The sequence below is a fragment of the Sceloporus undulatus genome, chromosome 6, assembly GCF_019175285.1.
Source record: "Sceloporus undulatus isolate JIND9_A2432 ecotype Alabama chromosome 6, SceUnd_v1.1, whole genome shotgun sequence".
NCBI classification, from domain to species: Eukaryota; Metazoa; Chordata; class Lepidosauria; order Squamata; family Phrynosomatidae; genus Sceloporus; species Sceloporus undulatus.
In genome coordinates this window covers 169013213-169028061 of record NC_056527.1, presented here as the reverse complement: position 1 = coordinate 169028061, position 14849 = coordinate 169013213, and the positions used below count along the sequence as shown (strand labels likewise).

The window sequence follows — 14849 nt, the reverse complement described above, 5'->3', positions numbered from 1 at the left end:
CCCGGTGCCTTTCCCGCGCCTGGGGATCTGGGAGCGGAGCGTCCGGCGCGCTCACCGCCCGCCGTCGTCGTCGCCCTTGGCTCCCTCTCGCTCTCTGGGTCTCTCTTTGGCCGGGGCTTGGCCTTGCCTCGGGCAGCTGCGTCCGGGGGGGCGGCCGCAGGGCCAGCCGAAGCAGGGAGAGCAGCGCAGCGCAGCGCGGAAGGACCATGGACATGAAGAAGAGGATCCACTTGGAGCTCCGGAACAGGACGCCCTCCGACGTAAGGAGCGGGCGGGCGGGCGGGGGGGTCTCGGGCTGGCTGGCTGGCTGCCTCTCGCGAGCCCCTTCTTCCTTCTTCTTCTTCCTCCTCCTCTTCTCCCGGGAGAGGGCGGGCGGGGAGCCATCTTTGCAACTTTGCCGCCGTCCTCATGAACGCGCCCTTTCTCTCCCTCCGAGCCCCCAGGGGCAGCCTCTCCTCCGGCGGGGAAAGCCCCTTCGGGAGCCCGTCCCCCCCTCGGAAGGAAGGAAGAAGAGGGCGCCCCGCCGCCTCCGCCGTCCGCAGGAAGCCCAAACTTTGCTGCGCCCGGCTCTCTGCCTGCCCCCTGGCCTCCCTTTCGGGGGTCCTCTCTCTCTCTCTCTCCTCCGCCAGGAGCTCCCCCTTGGCCTCCCCTTCCTTCCTTCCCCGAGGAAAGGGCGGGAGGGCTCCCTGGGCCTAAGGCTCGCCTCCTGGGAGCCCAAACTCTCCTCCCCCCCAAGGCCTTGTGGATGCCAGGCGCGCCTGGAAGTTGGTCCGAGGAGGAGGAAGCGGCGAGCCTGGCCTGGCCTCTCTTTCCGCGGGCCTTGGCCCTTCCTCTCCTGCTGCCGTCTCTGCCTTGCCTTCTCCTCTGGGCGCCTGGCTGGGAAGTAGGGCAGGGCGCCATCTTTTCCTTCTGCCTCCTTTTCCTTCCGCTGCCGCCCAGAGAGCGAGAGCGAGACTCGGGCTCCTCCGTCCAGACTGGGCCTTCCCCCGCTGGCTCCTGGTTGCGCTGCGCAGCCCCCCGCCGGCAGCTCGCCTGTCCCTGCCTCTTTGGCTCTCCCTCTCCCCCTTGGGCTGCCCTTCGGGGGGCACGCAAACAGGACCGCTGCTGCCATTTTGTCCCCGACTTGGAAGAGGCCCCCAGCCCCACCCTTCTGCCCTTAGCAGAGGCCTCTTCAAGGGGGCAGGAGAGGCGGAGGAGGGGGGAAGGAGGCTGCTTCCTCTGCTTTGGCTCGGAGCCCCTTCCAGGCGCGGACTTGGGGCAAAGCAGGGCTCTCTCCCGAGGAGGGACGCCGACATGGGCAAGGGCCTGGCCAGAGAGAGAGAGACAGGACGTTTCGGCTAAGAGCTGACAGGATGATAGCCCTGGTGAAACCCTGGAAGGGCTGTCATGTGGAGGGAGCAAGAAGAGGACCCGGAGCAGTGGAAAAGAGAGTCCAGCTCAACATTGGGAGAAGCTTCTTGACAGAATGGAAGACACTCCTTCCTCAATGGAGATGGTGGTGGCGGCGGAGGGAGTCTCCTCCTTCGGAGGCTGCTGGAGGGGAGGGGAGGGGAGGGAGGGCTTTGATGGTGACTTCCTGCAGGGCTGGACTGGGTCAGGGCCCTTCTTGGGCTTCTGCCAACTCTAGGAGTCTGTGATTCTGTCTTCAGCCTGGAGAAGAGAAGGTTGATGCTATCGCCCTCTTGAAGTATTGGAAGGGATGCCATATTGAGGAGGAGGAGGAGGAGGAGGCAGCAAGCTTGTTTGCAGCTGCTCCAGAGAAGAGGACCCAGAACAATGGATGGAAGAGTCCACCTGAACATTTGGAGGAAGGGCAGTTGGAGAGTGATGATCTTTAAGCAGAGGCTGGATGGCCATCTGTCCATGGGGATGCTTTGTTTGTGGCAGAAGAAGGGGGCTGGACTGGATCAGGGCCCTTAGGGACCTCTTCCAGCTCTATGATTCTAGGCTTGTCAGATGAGTTGATTCCAGAGCAAGCCTGCAAGAGAGGAAGGGTTGTTTTTCCCCTCCCATTTTGGGACTCCACCCCACTTTTGGAAACCCCTTCCTCCTCTTGTACTGCATTTACTTCCACTTCAGTCCCACTCCCCATCTCCTTTATGCATGTATTGGATTGGTGTTAAGTTTAATGAGTAATAATACAAATAATGCCAGGCAAACCGTTGTTGGGAGCTCCTCTTGTATGAAACCCACCGGAATGAGGGGGAGCTACACAGATGTTGTCCTGGGGTTTTTTTGCTCCGACTCAATCCGGCAAGTTGTAACTTGGCATAACATCGGGTGTGTTTGGAGTTGCATCCTGGCCCCCCCTCCGTGGAGTTAGCAGCAGGTGCAGCATAACTCTTTAATTGATGAGGCTTCCCTAATTTTGCAGACTGACGTTGGCCTGAGACAGACGTTCCTTCTGAGTCCTTTGAGACGCAGCCCTTTTACTCACCTCTGCTGTAATCTGCCTCTAGGGCTTGCGCTTCCAATCTTGTAATCCCCTTGATGAACAACAGGCACTAATTAGTATGAAGTGGCATTCTGGACAGATCTAGATGGGCAGGATTTGATCCCAAAAGCATCATTGAGGTGCTTACTTTGAGGGATGTGTATTTCTTACTTTAAAAGGTTAGGCAGTCCGCCCTCCGCATTTGTGGATTTGACTATTGTGGATATAATTCTTTGGGGGTTTGATTATTGTTTTCTCTCTCTAGGAATCACTAGGTCCTCCAGTGCAACTCTGCCAGAAGTTGACCATAGAGTTTGTTCCAGAGGACCTAGACGTTCCTAAAGAAAACACTCCTCTAGGCAATTGTAGGACTTCCAGGCTGGATTCTGTGATCAATTTTTGGCAGATGTTTCATAGAGAATGCTAAGTGTCTCACAAGACTACAGTTCCCAGGATTCCATAGCATTGAGCCATGGCAGCTGAAATAGTGTCAACCTGGATTATTTCTACAGTGCAGCTGCAGCCTTAGAAATAAGCAAAACCAGCAAGCTTATTCCATCAATAAACCCCTGCACATCCATCTGGACAGAAATCTGTTCCTACCAGATGCTTTTCATGCGGCCTTCATGTCTCTGTGTCATAAATATTGTGGGCAGCATACCCAGGGCTGGCGTCACTGGCGGACTGTGCAAGTATAGGGATGCCCAGACCTTTCATGAGGGCTGCCTATGGCTCTGGGAGCACATGTGGGTCACTCCTTGTTGGCCCTGGGAAAGTCCTGCAAAGGCCCTACTGACAGTGACCCAGTCCCCTTTCCATGGGTGATAAGTAAGCTATGCATTAAAACCTTTTGTACACATGCTGTTTATTCACTCCTACCATGGAAGATAACTGAGTGAGACAAAATAGAAAAGGCAGGGCTCATTCTGCTCATGATGGTGGTAGTGTTTGACCATCACTGCCGGTGGGTCTGAGGGGACAGCACACTCCATGGGACAGAACAGGAGCAGGAGCCTGCTGTTACCTCTGAAAGGCCATCCTGCAACAAATCCACTTCCAGGACACAGGTGGGAAATGGAGCCATGCCTCACTTTTGGATTTATTCCCTCTGTTTATGATTCAGCTCTTGGACTGCTTGCCCTTAGTGTTGCTGAAATAGCAGGAGACACATGCAAAAGGGAGACACCAGCATGCAGAGTTGACCCTGAGGTTTTCAGAAGATGCTTGTATGATGACCACCTGCCTAGAAGAAGGCCATCCCTTTGACACACCCCCCCCATGGACCAGTGATAACACAATGCAGAGCTAAAGACAGCAATAACATCACTTTGACCCCAATGGACCAATGATAACACAATGCAGAGCAAAGGACAACAACATCTCTGGAAAACAGGATGTAAGGAGGAATGAAATGGAGTGACCCCAAGAGCGGGACAGAGAAAAACACAGAGCTCCAAAAAGTTCAGATAGCACAACTGAGGAGAGAAGCAAGTGAAGTAGCATTGAAGGAGGGCATGGCTAACTGACTGACTCCTGCTGTACAGTAACAGTTATTTACAGGTTGTATTTAGTATTCCCATGAGAGTTTTTAACTGGTCTGTGTGTGTCTTCCGCTGCTGCAGTTGGATGACTTTGAGATGTCTGCCTCCGGAACGTATCATGATGCTTGGCCTCTATAGCATGCAGCAGGGACAGAAGCTTTTGGGTGGAAGGGATATTCGTGGGAACAGCATTTATTGGTGCAAATGCATCTTCTTGAGGAGAAGGGTGAGCCCATCAAGAATGGCAGCACAACCTCCCATCCCAAGCCTGGGTTGCCCAAAATATCCTACAGAGCCTCTGAGAACCAGAAACCTTGTGGCTTGAAACCAACCACCTCTGACCATGTGCTGCGTCCTTTGTGTGTAGAACAAGGGCGTCTTGCTGATTTCTGAATAATAAATAAACAAACAAACAAACAAACAAACTTTATTACAGCCATTTGGCCAGCACAATTACAAAAGTCCAATTTAAAACACAACATAGGTTCATGTACAGGCAGATTGGAGAGTGTAAACAAATGATAGTTTATAAAAAGTAAGGACAGGGCTGCACACAGCAATGAGTAGGCTGCCATCACCTCACAAACAACTCTATCATATTGTGTAATAGAGCGCCACATTCAAGACATATTAGTTCAAAACCACAATCATATCCCCTGTCCAAGCAAGAGTTAAACTACAAAGTGCCATTAATCAGATGCAACTGATTGGGGTAACTTCATTAGACTTTAGTCCCCAACTAGATTAGTTTGATGGTATGGTAAAATGCGGCCGAAAAAGTTGCCAAAAGCGATGGGCTAGTGAGCTGGCAAGAGAGGATGGAGAGCCCTTGCAACCGACTGTTCCATCTCTTTGCAGAGCACAAGATGGAGTGGAGCACCCCAGGCTGCTTGCTCACCAGTAGCACTCACCTGCCTTACCTTTACTGGTTACCTGTGGCTACCAGGCTAGTGCTGAAATGCAAGGCTAAAAATCATTGGTATTGTGATGTTCATTTTTCAGAAGGGATTTGTTGGTGTTGCTGTGTCTCCAAGTCATTTTCGACTTCAGGTTAACCTCAAGGCGAACCTATCATGGGGTTTTGTTGGCAGGTTTCTTCAGAAGGGGTTTGCCATTGTCACCCTGTGAAACATAAGTATATACAACAATAAGCTATATTAGAACTTGAAAGGCACAAGAAGAGGAATTCTTGATACCTTTCTTCTTGAGCCTGAAGTGTAGAAGCTCTCAGTCCATTGTGTTCTCCTTCTCTGTAATCTGGGAATTGTGAAGCCATGCAAGATCCTATCATGGCTTCTGAGGCCCATTCACGCTATAGAATTATAGCACTATTATTCGTTGAAATAAAAGTTTTTTAGAGATCAACCTGGATCCTGTCATAACAAAAGTATCTCAGAAACACAAACTAAGAGCCCGTACAGACAGGCCAAAATAAAGCTGCTTTGGGTCACTTTGGAGGTATGCTGTTTAAATGATGCATGCGCCCTTCTGGCTTCTTAAGATGCGTGTGTCATTTAAACAGCATACCTCCAAAGTGACCCAAAGCAGCTTTATTTTGGTCTGTCTGTACGGGCCCAATGAAAACAAAACAACATAGCGCAACACCATTAATGTAACCTTCAGAGTAATAACAGCAGATAAATAACAGCAGTGGGGTTCAGAAAATTATCCAGAGGCAGGCCAGAAAAAGACTGTCTTTAAGGATCTCACAATTAGCGCATGTAAATGAGAGGGCTTTGAAAAGAAGGCCATAAAATTAACACACACACAGGCCAGAAGTTTCCTGCCTGCCCACAAAGTATCAGCCAAGGGGCCAGGTGCATCTCTTGGGAGGGAATTCATCAGCTGAGGATACTATCAGTACAAGATATGATGTCTGCCCACCTCAAGGGTTTGCATGGGAAACCTCTGGACTGGCAAGGTCGGGCGTACGTAATGGCCCAAATATTGCATTGGCAAGGAGTTACACTCGATGGCCCTCGGTGTGCCTTGCCACTTAATGATTGGCTGGTCCCAGGAGTAGCTCCAGGGACTCTGATGCTCCCAGCACCCTACGGCTGGAGTAAGAGCTTACCCCACATAGCAGGGGAGAAGAAATAGGCCTGATCTCTTGCTGGGAGGAGGCCTGGGGAGGGATTGAGCCCTGCGATCTAAGCATGGACGCACCATGCACACGGATGCCTTAGCAGGGCGTTCAGTCCTTGCCGCTCAGCTTCTCTCCAGTAACCTTCCTTTTGCTGAGACAGCTTTGCTTAATGCAGTTCTCCAGCCATCTGGCTCCAACGGCAGCTCTGCCGATGATGTGGGGAGGGGATCTTCCTCTACTCTGGCAGCAGCCAGGTTGTGTGTGCATGCGCGCACAGGGGCAACATTGCTGTTCTTGCAAGGTATAGAGTTTTGCTTTTTGCTGCTGCTTGTTTTAATCTCTTGCGAATTCCACACTTCTGAGCCAGGTAAGCAGCACTCAAAAGACTCATGTTTCCTCCCTACAAAAGGAATGCCATAAAGACCCATTTCAAAGCATGTGTATTGGGGAAAACCTATGGTACAGTAATCAGTCCTTTGTGGCTGGAAAGGTAAAAGGGTTAGCTTCCTAATTCTTAAAAAGGATGATAACCTACCTGCCAGATCTAGAGGGGGAAGAGGGAGATGGTTATGACGACTACATCTCGAACGAAGATTTAGGAAGGAGTCATCTGGCACTTTCTACAGTGACGACTACATAAAGCTGACCTATTATATTCTGGTGAAGTTTTCACAGGTCAGTGTTGAGGATGTTTCTGCTGTTTGGACCCATTTATCTGGAAGTGTCTTTCATGGGTTTCTCTGTGTGCAGAGGTGGGCTGTGTGAGGTCCCTTGTGTGTTTGCAGCCCCCAGGCGTATCCTAGACCCTCTCCCCTTTCAATGGCTTCTTCATGGGGGGGGGGAGATGAGGGCAGAAATGGCGCCAAACAATCTTATCAATGCACTTGGAGGGCTTACAGATGCAGCCATTTAGCACATACATAGACACACACAGCCCTACCAACATCCTCTTCCAAATCACAACCAGAATAAGGCCTCTTGTCACATCAGGTTGCAGTTTTTGTCTGGTTCCCCACCCAAAAACTGCCCCCTGTACACACTACAGTTGGATGCTGGCTCAAGACATGCAAAGTAATTGTCCAGCAGCAGCTTAGGATGAACTCTGGTAAGAGGATGTTGCCATTTGCTACAAAGGTGCTTGTGAGCTCAGATGTGTTGTTAGCAAAGGGGGGGGGGGGAAGGAGCAGAACAAATTATTATTGTTATTGTTGTTTTAACTTTTTCTCTGTAGGTTAAAGAGCTTGTTCTTGACAACAGTAGGTCAAACGAAGGCAAAATCGAAGGCCTCACAGATGAATTTGAAGAGCTGGAGTTCTTAAGTACAATCAACGTAGGCCTCACCTCAGTTGCAAACTTACCAAAGTTAAACAAACTTAAGAAGGTGAGTGGATGTCCTCCTTTTGCTAATATTATGAGGAAAGCAGTGCATTTTTTAGACGTGGGATTGATGGTCCACAGCAGAGGGTCTTTTAACCTGTATCTAGCTTTGCCTTTCATAAAAGAGCAAATCAGAATGGTTAAGCTTTATTACGAGCTGTTGTTAATGGCGAGGTATATTTTGTTAATGTAATGAAATTCCCCCAAATAAGTGTGCTTTTTCCACTCCAGGCACACTTCCATTCTACACCTTGGTGATTTCAATATCTTCCCTTTGAAAGAAGGGCTTTTGCCGTTACCTTTTCTCTGCTTTTGAACTTTGCCCATAGATAGGCTCACATACATGGCCTTTGTCTTCTGTCTCTCACCAAGAACTGCTATGTCTCTGGCCTCCATCTTACCTGATCATCACCTGATCTCCTTTAGCAGTTGACCTGTTCCTCTTCTGCCTCCTGCTTCTTCTGTAGCCATCACTACATTGCTCCATCTGCCTTCTTGCATTTACCCTGATGTCCCTTGCCCATCCAACCTCTTTTTCAAGACTGAATTTTTCAGCAATTGAAGAGATTTCTTTGGGAGTTCTCTGGACGTTGCCCACCCTCATATAAACAATGTCTGTCTGTCTCCTCTCTCTCACACATACGTACATATATATTTGAAATGGTAACAAAATAGTTCTTAAAAATTTCTCACCCTCAGCTGGAGTTAAGTGACAACAGAATCTCAGGAGGACTGGAAGTCTTGGCAGAAAAATGTCCGAACCTCACACACCTAAACCTAAGTGGCAACAAAATAAAGGATCTCAGTACAATAGAGCCTCTGGTAAGTCTGCGTAAAAGTATGTCAAGGGCTACAGAACGACGGCACCTTTTCATGCCGTACCTGTTTTCAGTTTCTGTGTCAATCTCTCCCTTTCCTTTTCAGGAAAAGTTAGAAAACCTGAAAAGTTTAGATCTTTTCAACTGTGAGGTAACTAACTTGAATGACTACAGAGACAACGTCTTCAAACTCCTCCCGCAACTCACATACCTGGATGGCTATGACCGAGACGACAAAGAGGCGCCAGACTCAGACGCTGAGGGCTACGTGGAAGGCCTCGATGACGATGAGGAAGAGGAAGATGGTATGTCCCTTAGCTTTTGGGCTCGGTGGGGCTGTTCCCAAGAGTAGAAATGAACCTCCCTGTGCTGTGCATATCAGAAAAAGTCCAGTCGAGTTTTCTGAAGCTCTTAAACTCAAAAACACTCTAGCTTGTCCTGAAGAAAGCATGGAAGGTGCTTGGATAATGAGAAATCCATGTAGATGTGGTGCAGTGCATTTCTTATAGCCAGATGATGTGATGAATACTCAGGTTGCAGGAGTGATAGAAGAAGGATCAAAATACAAGAGCTAAAGCAGAGAGGGCATCACAGAATCTCAATTGTAGTCTCTGGAAGTTTGTTTTGCAGCTAACTAAACTTTATGGGAAACATGATTAAAAGAGGGGATGGTGACCACTAGTTCAGATAGCTTCTCCAAAGGAGAGGAAGGGGGTCAATTTGTGGACAAGGAGGAAGAGTCTGTCAGTACCTGTTTTGCATGAGAGTGAAACGTACCCTCAGTGTGGAGTTACAGCATACCTCCGAAGGACCTGCTCCTGAGCACAGGGCAGTTTCCTTGCTCTTTCTGTAGGTCTCTGCCTGGCCATTGTGGTTGACCAGGCGAAGGGATCAGCCTTGTGAGATGGAAGAACTGCGCCCAGGCCTTCATCTCTCTGCAGTGTTTTTCTCTTGCCACAAGAGGTCAGGGTTGATCTCATTGAATCCTTGCAGTAAGCAGCAAACTGACCTGGTGACCTTGCCTGCTTTTTATAGAAGAGGAGTATGACGAAGATGCCCAGGTAGTAGAAGATGACGAAGAAGAGGACGAGGAGGAGGAAGGCGAAGAGGAGGATGTCAGTGGCGAAGAGGAGGTGAATGGGGAGGGAGAAACAGTTAGCCATTGAAGCCCATGGGGACAGGGGTCATGATTTGCTCCACAATGCTGTTTCTGAATCCTTCCCCCAAGCTGTCATTTAATTTGTTACTAATAAGATTGAGAGTCATGTCTTGGTTTAAACAAAAACGGTCTCTTCTGGCCTTGGTAAAAAGCAGAAAGGTAAGACAAAAACATGGCAGCATTGGTGCATTTTGAATATTAAATGATTAAGTAAAATAAATTTTAAAATGGAGAGGCTGGAAGGCCAGCCAAGCTGGGTTTGTGGCCCTCCAAGTTCCAGCCCCTGGCAGTCGCTCTCCCCACCCACCCTGAACCCAAGGCTGGATGGAGCCCTAATGGCAGCGTCCAGAGCTTTTTAATAGCTGTTACCAGCTTGAAAGATTGGGTGGAAGAGTAAAGCTTCCCTTTCCCTCTTTCTCTCCCTGGCTTCCATAGGAGGATGAAGAAGGCTATAATGATGGAGAGGTAGATGATGAAGAGGAGGATGAAGAAGCTACTGGTAAGTGCAGAACCACTGGCTGTTCCGGCTAACTCTTATGGCTGTGGCAGTTCAGCTTTCGGAAGCCCACAGTTGTACATTGCTCCTCTACATGTTGCAGTCCATTTTGAGGGCTTTCCCCCCTCATGAATGCCCATTCCCACAGGGGTCACCCCCCTTTTATTTATTTATTTATGGGTTTCTTGGCTTCTGTTTGATGGCTTGGTTCTAAAGAGAATTTGTTTTTCTCCCTGACACTTTGGATTACTACAAAGTGTGTCCCAGCATAGTTTTTTTGTGGGTTTTTCGGGCTATGTGGCCATGTTCTAGAAGAGTTTATTCCTGACATTTCACCAGCATTTGTGGCTGGCACCTTCAGAGAAAGATGCCAGCCACAGATGCTGGCAAAACATCAGGAAGAAAATCTTCTAGAACATGGCCACATAGCCCGAAAAACCCACAAAAAACTATGAATGCCAGCCATGCAAGCCTGCGACTGTGTCCCAGCATTTAGCTTAAGGGTGGACAAAATATGGGGCTCAAGTTATGGTGGGACTGCAGTCTCCAGCCTTCCTTACTAGCAGCTGTGCTGTCTAGGGCTGTTCACAGAATTACCTCTGTTTAAAAACCTCCAAAGAAGGAGACTCCATCACCTCTGAGGCAGTCTCATCCACTGTCCCTTGCTGCCAGGAGGTTCTTCCTGATGTTTAGGCGAATCTCTTGCAATCTAATGCAGTCCATGCCCTAATCTTAGCAGTAAACAAACTGGCTCCCTCTTCTGACACCCCTTCAGATAGCTAAAGAGGGCTGCCATGTCACCTCTTCTCCAGCTAAACATACCCACCTCCCTCAGTCACTCCTCACAGGGCTTGGTTTCCAGACCTTTCACTGTCTTGGCTGCCATCTTGAAGGGAGGTTGCTTCAGAGACTAGGACCTGGAACAGTGGATGCAAGCTACAGCAAAAGAGGTCCCACTTCAACATTAGGAAGAACGTCCTGACAGAAAGGGCTGTCCGACAGTGGAACACACTCCTTCCTCGGAGTTTAGTGGAATCTCCCTCCTTGGAGGTCTTTAAACAGAGGCTGGATGGCTATCTGTCAATGGGGATGCTTTGATTTGGATTTCCTGCATGGCAGAATGGGGTTGGACTGGATGGCCTTTGTGGTCCCTTCCTATTCTATGATTCTATCTGGAGAGTTGCAGTTTGCCCAGCCTGGATGTAGCACTTAGGTGGCCAACTCAAGAGGCAGGGCAGTGGGATGTGGAGAGAGGCAGCTGGCAAAGGGACCAGTTGATGGCCCACTGGATGGGGCAGAGGAAGGGGCTCTGCCCAGCTGTTCCTTCTCGTTGCTGTTCAGGCCTTTACCACTTGAGAAACAGAGTTGGGCCTAGGCTTTACTTGTGCAGTGCACTGCAGAGCATGGCTAGATTTGCTGTGGAATTTGCAGTGCGGCATCCTTGCATGGAAAGGAGAATTTCCACAGGTACCGCTTTTTGGTGTAGGGATGCTTGTCCATGTGCCAGACTGTCTGACTCCTGTAGAAGATATTAATAATGCCCTGGCTCAGTGTAGGATCTGGCGATGGGCTTCTAAGATTATCCCTTGTAGGAACTACCAATGGTAAGTACCCCATGTTAACCCAACTCTGTAATTCCTTCCCTTCACAGAGGAAGAAAGAGGGGAAAAGAGAAAACGAGAGGCTGACGACGAAGGAGATGACGACGATTAAACTCAGCATACAATCTCTTGGCGGGGGGACAAATTTCCTGTTGTGATTTGACTGTTTCTACCCTGTATTTCTCTCTCTCTCACACACACAAATACACCCTCAAACCCCCCTCCTACCCAGAGTGTAATGTTGCTGTGGGATCGAGAAGGAAATGTGTAATTCTGCGGGCGAGGGAATTAAAATAACCTTTTTTTAAAAACACACACACACTTCCACAAAACTCGGCCGCTCCTACTTTTGTTTTCTGGAGATGTTTCCTTTTGCCTCTGTTATTAGTTCCTGTTTATAATGCAATAGCAAACATATAAAGCAAGTGGTGGAGTTGTGTTTTGTTTTGTTTTTCCTCCGAGTGGCTAATCCTGGATCCTTTGGGTATTTTTTTTAAACCTTTTTTAAAAAAAGAAAATAAATGAGCAAGAAGATTGTGGAAGTGGCCAGAATAAGAGATGGCAGTGAGCTCCTTTTTTAAGTCCTTAGAACTGGCGGCGTTTGCCAGTCTCTGAGCATATTGTAAGTATATTTCCCCCCCCCCCCCCATTTTTCTTCTCTTCTGGATGCAGCAAAACTTGCCTTGAGAGCATTGCAGCCACAGCAGCCGTGGGGCAGAGAGACCCCCAATACAAGTGTTTCCTTTGTTGCCTGTTTGTGAATGGCTGCCATTCCCAGAAAGCCCTTTTCCTCCACTCTTTCTCTAGGTAACTTTTTACTTTGTTGTTTGTAAATAGTGACCAAATACGAAATCTGCCCTCTCCCCTTTTGTTTCCAGTTTGTGGGGGTGACTTTGAATTTCCCCCTTTTTTCTTTTTCAACATCCTTTTTTTGAGCGCAACCCACCGGCGAACAGGAGCTGCGCCAAAACCGCGCCGTAACTCTTTCGGGGGCCACTCCTTTCTCGCTGGATTGTGTCCTTGCTTCTTCTTAGTTTTTAGGGTATATGGAAGACAGTTCTCTGTAAATGGCAGCCATGGAAATAATCTATAAATATATATAAAAAAGTGTTCCTAATTTCCTGAGTTTAACTGGTGAAATGAATCTGACAGTTGTAATAAAAAAAGAAAATGTTTGAACCCTTTTAACTAAGGTGTGTACTATTTTGGTCTGTAAGATATTATATATATAAATATATTAACCCAGCCCTTGATATGAAGCGATAGGGATCTTGTTTCCGCCTCTGCTCTGTCTTAGCGCTGGAGAAAACATTTTTACAACCCTTTTAAGTACTACCAGAGCGGACAACGTCAGCATGTGGGGGCCTAGGCCAGCCTCTTTTCATACACTCCAAGCATGGGATGCTAACACAAGAGTTGTATTTTCTTACCTAGTTGCAGAAGTCAGTCAGTTTGACTGCAGAGTACCTAGTTGAATGTACAGTTTTAATTTCATATCCCTCTTTGAAAAAAGCAAGCAAACAAACAAACAAATAGCGATAGAAGTGACTTGTATTTCCTAGTCGATATCTCATCTGTGTATAAAAAGACCACAACAAAAACGTTGCAACCTTCTCCCTCTTTGCTCCCCAAAGAGCCAGACTTTTTGAGTTTTATGTCTTGTTTGTCAATGATGAATTTCAATAAATCTTTTTATACAATTTTTTTTCCTGTGGCTTATTGGAGTAAATAAATTGGGCCACGTGGGAATCCAAGGCTGGCTTTTCAAGAGGGCTTTTTTGGTTTTGGTAAAAGGATTCGTTTCATATTATTTTTTAGCAGCATATAAAAGGATTCTTTCCAAATCAGTTGTTCTCTTTAAACAGATCTCCCTTGGACATAATCTGGATCGACTGTTGAGTACCAGTTGCTAAAGACAGGTCATGTATACCCCTCACCACCGTGTAGTAAAGTGGGACATTCCTAGAAAACCATTGGTAAAAGTGGACTTTGTGCTTTGTTCCAGGCCAGGCCAAACTGTAATCTGAATAGTCACTGGAGGGAGAGCCATGGAGAGAGATTGGGATGCAAACATTGGGTTTGTAGAGGCAGTCGTCGGAAATTGACTCATGAAAGTCCTGACACGGAAATTGCATAGAGACAGATCTTGGAAGCAGTGAGTTATAAGTACATTTACAGCACTATAGAAATAAACTATAATAATAATAATGTAAGACTTAGCTCCAGCTAGTTACTTTTGGGGTTGTAAAATGACCTTTCAAATGTAATGCACATAATCAGTAAAATTAGTAAAATAGTGACGTTAATTTCGTTGATGTCATAAAGAGGCACCAGATCTTGTCTGATCTTGGAAGCTAAGCAGAGTCAGCCTTGGTTGTTCCATCCACATGAGGTACTTGAGCTGTATTTCAGAGGCAAGACCTGGCAAGGGAGCCTCTTGGCATTCCTTGCTAAGAAAAACCTGCAAAATCATGGGCTCACCATGAGTCATCAGGCAACTTGAAGGCACATGCGCTTACACACGGCTCCAGAATGCACCTGATCTTGGAAGCTAAGCAAAGTCAGCACTGGTTAGTACATGGATGGGGTACCACCAAGGTATAGCAGGTGCTGAAGGCTCTATTTCAGAGGAAGGAACTGGAGTTGTCCAATAAAACCCTATGAAATTCATGGAGTAACTATACATCGACAGGCGACTTGAAGACACCTACAGTAACCATTTATCATTGCTTTCAGAAGTTACTTTTAAGAGTGCTTTTAGAGACCAACAGATTTATTATTTTTACATTGCCTCACCAATTTTCCCCTTTCAACCCCCCCCCCCCAAAGTAATGGGAAAGTAACAGGCAATGTACAGAGTAACACAAGGATACAAAGGGACCCTTCATCAAATGCAATTGAAGAAGCAGACTTGATTCTAAAAAAGCTTCCGCTACAATCTTTCAGTCTCAAAAGGTGCTACAGGATCCCTTCACATACTAACATGGCTATTTGAATAATGCAAGGAGTTACTTTTCAGTCTCCTAATGAGTAATGCCAATGGGTTACAGCTGGCCCTCCATGATGCTTTGACTTTTGCACCTTTAATATGAGCTCTTCTTAAGTCCTCCAGCGCAACTGCTAGAAGCTGACCATAGAGTTGTGCTGGAGAACTTAGAAGTTCATAGAGAAAACACTTCTAGGCATTTGTAGGTCCTCCAGCATGATTCTGTGATTGATGTCTGGCAGATGTTGACCACAGAATTGCACTGGAGGACCTGGAGATTCCTAGAGAAGTGTTGTCTTGGGTAAAAAGATTCGTGTTTTTATTATTTGTGGTTTTTCCACATTCGCGGGG

At 47.6% G+C, this 14849-nt stretch overlaps 1 protein-coding gene across 1 annotated transcript; it reads left to right on the top strand.

The window, feature by feature from the left end:
- Window position 1: 1 nt before the first annotated feature.
- ANP32A (acidic nuclear phosphoprotein 32 family member A) lies at window positions 2–13212 on the top strand. Its single transcript, XM_042476750.1, has 7 exons — window positions 2–260; window positions 7293–7442; window positions 8138–8260; window positions 8363–8561; window positions 9292–9389; window positions 9851–9914; window positions 11563–13212. Exons 1-7 carry the CDS (start codon window positions 207–209, stop codon window positions 11622–11624), a joined length of 750 nt encoding a protein of 249 aa, XP_042332684.1. The 5' UTR covers window positions 2–206; the 3' UTR covers window positions 11625–13212.
- Window positions 13213–14849: the final 1637 nt, after the last annotated feature.